This window comes from Micromys minutus (genome assembly GCF_963924665.1).
Source record: "Micromys minutus genome assembly, chromosome: 13".
Classification (NCBI taxonomy): domain Eukaryota; kingdom Metazoa; phylum Chordata; class Mammalia; order Rodentia; family Muridae; genus Micromys; species Micromys minutus.
The window spans coordinates 12,713,644-12,720,339 of record NC_137982.1 but is presented as its reverse complement, the minus strand read 5'-3'; the positions used below and the strand labels follow the sequence as shown (position 1 = coordinate 12,720,339).

The 6,696-nt window shown below is 38.9% G+C and overlaps 1 protein-coding gene across 1 annotated transcript; it reads right to left on the bottom strand.

Moving 5' to 3' along the window:
• Window positions 1-5,187: 5,187 nt before the first annotated feature.
• Window positions 5,188-6,111, bottom strand: LOC308428841 (olfactory receptor 1L4-like; the record flags this gene model as incomplete). Its single annotated transcript, XM_080927401.1, has 1 exon — window positions 5,188-6,111. One exon carries the CDS (start codon window positions 6,109-6,111, stop codon window positions 5,188-5,190), a length of 924 nt encoding a protein of 307 aa, XP_080783527.1.
• Window positions 6,112-6,696: the final 585 nt, after the last annotated feature.

The window sequence follows — 6,696 nt, the reverse complement described above, 5'->3', positions numbered from 1 at the left end:
TTTATCAGCTGTAGGAGTTCTCTGGTGGAATTTGTGGGGTCACTTAAGTACACTATCATGTCATCTGCAAAGAGTGATGTTTTTACTTCTTCCTTTCCTATTTGTATCCCCTTGATCTCCTTTTGCTGTCTAATTGCTCCAGCCAGGACTTCTAGTACTATGTTTATTATGTAGGGGGAGAGTGGGCAGCCTTGTCGAGTCCCTGATTTTAGTGGGATTGCTTCAAGTTTCCCACCATTAAGTTTGATGTTGGCTGTTGGTTTGCTGTATATTGCTTTTACCATGTTTAGGTATGGACCTTGGATTCCTGTTCTTTCCAGGTCTTTTAACATGAAGGGGTGTTGAATTTTGTCAAATGCTTTCTCAGGATCTAGTGAAATGAGCATGTGATTTTGTTCTTTGAGTTTGTTTATATGGTGGATTACATTGATGGATTTCCTTATATTAAACCATCCCTGCATCCCAGAGATGAAGCCTACTTGGTCATGGTGAATGATCATTTTGATGTGTTCTTGGATTCGGGTTGCAAGTATTTTGTTGAGTATTTTTGCTTCAATGTTCATAAATGAGATTGGTCTGAAGTTCTATTTCCTTGTAGGTTCTTTGTGTGGTTTAGAAACGAGGGTTATTGTAGCCTCAAAAAATGAGTTAGGTAGTATTCCATCTGATTCTATCTTGTGGAATAGTTTGGAGAGTATTGGTGTTATGTCCTTAATAAATATCTGATAAAATTCTGCACTGAACCCGTCTGGACCTGGGCTTTTTTTTTTGGTTGGGAGGCTTTGATGACTTCTTCTATTTCTTTAGGTGTTATGGGATTAATTAGATGGTTTACTTGGTCCTGGTTTAACTTCAAGATCTTGTATCTGTCTAGGAATTAGTCCATTTCCTCCAGATTTTCCAATTTTGTGGAGTATAGGTTTTTGTAGTAGGATCTGATGATTTCTTGAATTTCCTCAGTTTCAGTTGTTATGTCTCCACTTTCATTTCTGATTTTGTTAATTTCTATACTCTCTCTTTGCCCTCTAGTTAGTCTGGCTAGGGGTTTATCAAATTTGTTGATTTTCTCAAAGAACCAGCTCTTGGTTTTGTTGATTTTTTTCAATGGTTCTTTTTGTTTCTATTTTGTCTTTTTCTGCCCTAATTTTGATTATTTCTTGCTGTCTACTCTTCTTGGAATTTTTCCACTTTCTTTTGTTCTAGGGCTTTTATCTGTTCTGTCAAGTTGCTGATGTATGCTCTCTCCAGTTTCTTTTTGGAAGCACTTAGGGCTATGAGTTTTCCTCTCAGTACTGCTTTCATTGCATCCCATAGGTTTAGGTATGTTGTGATTTTGTTTTGTTGAATTCTAGAAAGTCCTTAATTTCTTTCTTCATTTCTTCTGTGACCCTGCTATCGTTTAACAGAGTGTTGTTTAGTTTCCATGTGTATGTGGGCTTTTTGTTGTCTTTGTTGTTAAAGACCAACCGTAGACCATGGTGATCTGAGAGGATGTATGGGAGTATTTCAATCTTCTTATATCGATTGATGCTTGTTCTGTGTCCAATTATGTGGTCAATTTTCGAGAAGGTGCCATGGGGTGATTAGAAGAAGGTGTATTCTTTTACTTTAGGATGATATGTTCTGTAGATATCTATTAATTCTAGTTGGTTCATAGTCTCTTCTAGTTTTACAGTGTCCTTGTTCAGTTTCTGTTTCCATGATCTGTACATTGGAGAGAGTGGGGTATTAAAGTCTCCCATTATGATTGTGTGTGGTGAAATGTATTTTTTGAGCTTTAGTAGGGTTTCTTTTATGAATGTGGGTGCTCTTTTATTTGGAGCATATATGTTAAGTATTGAGGGTTCCTCCTGACAGATTTTCCTGGTAATGAGTAAAAAGTGTCCTTCCTATTCTTTTTTGATAACTTTTGGTTGGAAATTTACTTTATTCGATATTCAAATAGCCACTCCAGCTTGCTTCTTGGAGCTGTTTGCTTGGAAGTTTTTTTTCCCACCTTTTTACTCTGAGATAGTGTCTGTCTTTGTCTCTGAGACGAGTTTCCTGTATGCAGCAAATGCTGGATTTTGTTTATGTATACAGTTTGATACCCTATGTCTCTTTATAGGGGAGTTGAGTCCATTTATTTTAATAGATATTAAGGAATAGTTGTTTCTGTTTCCTGCTATTATTGCTTTAGTGGGTTGAGTTGTGTCTGTGTCTTTTTTTTTCTTTTGGTTTTCTTGCTTAGGAGTTTTATTGCTTTTACTAGGATGTATTTCCCCTATTTATTGGGGAGTTGAGTTCATTTATGTTAATACATATCAAGGAATATTGGTTGCTGATTCCTACTATTGTTGCTTTGGTTGGTTGAATTGTGCCTGTGTGTCTTCTTTTGGTTTTCTTGCTTAGGAGCTTTTTTTTTTTTACTATGAGGTGGTTCCCCTCATTGTATTGGGTTTTCCACCTATAATTCTTTGTAGTGTTTGGTTTGTGGTCATATATTGTGGGAATTTAGTTTTTTCTTGGAATATCTTCCTCTCGTCATCTGTGGTGATTGATAGTTTTGCTGGGTATAGCAGCTTGGTCTGGCACTTGTGCTCTCTTAGGGTCTGCATGATGTCTGTCCAGGCTCTTCTAGCTTTCATAGTCTCTGTTGAGAAATCGGGTGCAATTCTCATTGGTCTGCCTTTATTTGTTCTATGACCTTTTCCCTTACTGCTTTTAGTATTCTTTCTTTGCTTTGGGCACTTAGTATTTTCACTATTAAATGTCGGGAGGCATTTTTTTCTGGTCCAGTCTACTTGGAGTTCTGTAGGCTTCTTTTATGCTTAAGGTCATCTCATTCTTAAAGGTAGGGAAGTTTTCTTCGAGGAATTTTGAGGATATTTACTATACTTCTCAGTTGATATCTTTTACCCTCTTTCATTTTTATTATCTTTAGGTTTGGTCTTCTCATTGTGTTCTGGATCTCCTGCACGTTTTGGTTTAGGAGCTTTTTGGTTTTTGCATCTTCTCTGACTGTTTTGTCTATGTTTTCATTGATGTTTTCGGCCCCTGATTTTCTCTCCTCCATCTTTTGTAGTTTGTTGAAAATGCTTGCTTCTGTAACTCTTGATTTCTTTTTTAGGTGTTCTACCTCTAGGGTTGTCTCTTTTAGTGTTTTCTTTATTGTGTCCATTACCTTTTTAAATTCCTTCTTCCATTCTTTCATCTCTTTGGTTCTATTTTCTTCTAGTTCTTTGAGTTTTTTGAGTGTTTTTCTTGTTTCTTCTTTAAAAGCCTCTAATTCTTTATGCTTTCCTTCCCACTCTTGTTTAAGGGTCTCTATTGTCCTCTTGAGGTAGGATTTCTGGTCTGAGTCTTCCTTTTCTGTAGTGTTTGCATTCCGCTGTTTTTAGTGTTGGGAGAGCAGCTTTATATTTTTACCAGGTTGTCTTGGTTTCCCTGGGGTATGTTCTTTAAATTTCCTCTTGCCATCATTTTGTCAGTTATTGGTTCTCGCCTTTCCCTTGTACCTGGTCTGTGTCCCTGGATCTCTGCTGTTCTTGGTGGTGGATGGTCTGACCCCCTGTTGTTTAACCCAGAGGTCCCAATGCCGGGTTCCTGGGACCCTGGATGAAGCCAGGCAGGTGAGCACTTTCAGCGTGCTCTGCTGAGATCTCTCTGCCCCCTTGCTAGTTGGAACCAGTTCTCACCCAGTTCTCTCCAGGCCTGTGTCTCTGGGTCTCAGCTCTTCCTGCTGGCAGATGGTCTGAGCGCCTGTTTTGCATCCCAAAAGCTGCCAGCTGGGAACTGAGGGCCTGATGCGGGATTCCTGGGTCCCTGGATGAAGCCCTGCCGGGCGCACTTTCTGAGTGCTCAGCTGAGATCTCTCTGCTCCCTGGCTAGCCAGACGGAACCCATTCTCACCAGTCCTGTGTCTCTGGGTCTCCGCTCTTCCTTGTCAAGAAGTTTTTATACATATTAGACTTGTGTTTCAGGAAAATTAGGGAATCAACATCCTTCACAATAGTTACAAATAATATAAAATATCATGGTGTGAGTCTAACTAAGAAAAGAATAACTTCTAAACAGTTCTACAACCTCTGTTTTTTATTATTCTTTCCTTCCCCCTACCTCTAGTAGGTGGGCTTGAAGGAGATGGAAGTGTTTAAGAACCCTTATTAAAGTACGTTTTGAAAAATCTAAGCCGAGGCTGGTGAGATTGCTCAATGTTTAAAAGCATTGACTTCTACCAGTGGTCCTGAGTTCAATTCCCCGCAACTACAAGGCAGCTCATAATCATCTATAATGGGATCCAATTCTGGTGTGTCTGAAGACAGTAACAGTGTATTCAAATAAAAAATGCCTTGTTTAACTTAATTTGGCCATGATGATTTTGTCTTTCCTTCTCTCCTCTTTGGGACTAACAGGCATGTGGTGTAACAAGAATGAAAACTTTGTTTTTATATAATTGCCAGACTTTTGGGTTGTTTACTTGTATAGCACAACCTTGCTTGTATCCTGCCTGATACACAGACATATGTAGCTTATTAGGGAAGCTTACAGATAAATTTGGACATGTAGGGAAACAAAGAATTAAGAGAAATGGAAAAGGTGTTGTGTCCTAAGTATTTACACTTGTCATGGAATAAATGATGAAACCTATGAATATTTTCATAATCTCTTCCTTTCCAACTTTTTTTCTCCTTATTCATAAACTGAATAACTGACACGCACTTCCTTCCTCACCATCTTCCAGATGTAGTCTTGTGTTATCTTTTGTTAAACAACAAGATGTCTCCACTACTTGAAATACGATAACCATTTCTTCACTTTTGAGTTCTTTTTTAGTTCCACGTTCAATCTTTCTTTAAAATGATGTCAACTCATAAGATCAGAAATTCTTTTTTAATTTCCCAATTAAGATCACTTAACTAATTCTACTGAACACTGTTCAATTCAAAATTCCCAGGCCCGAGAGCCTGGAAATGCTTATTGAAGGTATTGACTATAAAAACTTTTGTGAAAATTGAATTAATGTAGCACACAGTCTGAGAATAAACATGTATTTGGCCAAGATAATTTACAGAGCACTGTCTTGCTTCTAGATCAGTGATGCTGGTGGTTAACATAACTTCCTAGGGTATCATACAGTGATGTAGAAAAAGGAAGTGTAGCCTGAAAAATGGCTTAGATCATCACTCATTAAATAATTTTGCATTTCTATGAGTGAAGCCTGTCTGATAACTTCCTCAAACCCCTCTTCATATCTTTGTTCCTCAGGCTATAGATGAAAGGATTCATCATTGGTGTCACTACTGTATACATTACAGTGGCTATCCGGTCCTTCACCACTGAGTACATGGACAAAGGCCTAAAGTACACATAGATGACACTCCCATAGAACAGGGTCACTACAGTGAGGTGGGAGCCACAGGTAGAGAAAGCTTTCCACTTTCCAGCAGCAGAGGGGATCCTTAGCACAGTGACAATGATTCTCAGGTAGGAGAAGAGGATGCATAGGAAGGGAGTCACAATGACAGCCAGGGTCTCAGTCATGACCACAATCTGGCTGGAGGATGTGTCAGAGCAGGACAGCTTCAGCACAGGCTGAGTGTCACAGAAAAAGTGCTTAATAACATGGGAGGCACAAAATGAGAGGCGAGACATGAGGAGGACACGGAACAGGGCATGTAGGTGGGAGATGGTGCAAGAACCCAGCAGCATGAGGAGGCAGCGTTGTGGTCTCATCACCACATCATAATGTAAAGGGTTGCAGATGGCCACCAGCCGGTCAATGGCCATGGAGGCCAGCAGGTAGCTATCAGTGTTCGCTAATGCTATGAAGAAGTACATCTGAACTAGGCATCCTACATAGGAGATAGTCTTTGTCTCTGAGAGCAAGTTCACTAGCATTTTGGGCACAATGACTGTTGTGAAGCAGATATCCATGAATGACAAGTTGCTGAGGAAAAAGTACATGGGGGTATAGAGCTTGGAGTCAGAGCGGATGACCAGAATGATGAGCACATTCCCCACCACAGTAACCAGGTACATGACAATGAAGATGGCAAAAAGGGGTTTCTGCATCCAGGGATTGGAAGAGAGACCCAGCAAGATGAAGTCTGAGGTGCGGCTGCTGTTCATTTCCTTGTCTCTGGATATAGTTGGAAGATTTTGGGAATGATGTGGACAAATTGATCAAGACAGTGTGTCTTCTCTCCTCTGACCTGCAATTAAATCCCAATGCTATTTAGTGGGATTTAAAGATATGTTTAGATTAAGAAATTATATTAAAAATAAAGTAGCAATGAGTTGAAAAATTCTAAGCTGCCTCCTAAATTAGAAGATGAAAGTTCTTTTATTGGGAGAAACTTCTGTTGGTTAATGTGTTGATGTTATTCTCAATGCCATATTCATTATATCAATCTATCTATGTATCTATGTATCAATGTATCTATCTATTTATCTATTTACCTATCTATCTATCTATCTATCTATCTATCTATAGAATACACACATTTGTTTCTTGACCAACTCTTTAGCTTTCATTTCACATTGGTTTTAGAGACCAAGTGCTGATTTCCATTTTGAGTGAGGATGCTCTTGTTCAAGTCCTCTACATCCATGTGTTCTTCTCATAAAGCTCTTCTCCACAGAGTTCTGGAATGATGATGAGGATATGGATAGTAAAATAATGCACATATAAATTAATTAGTGGTACTTACTGGA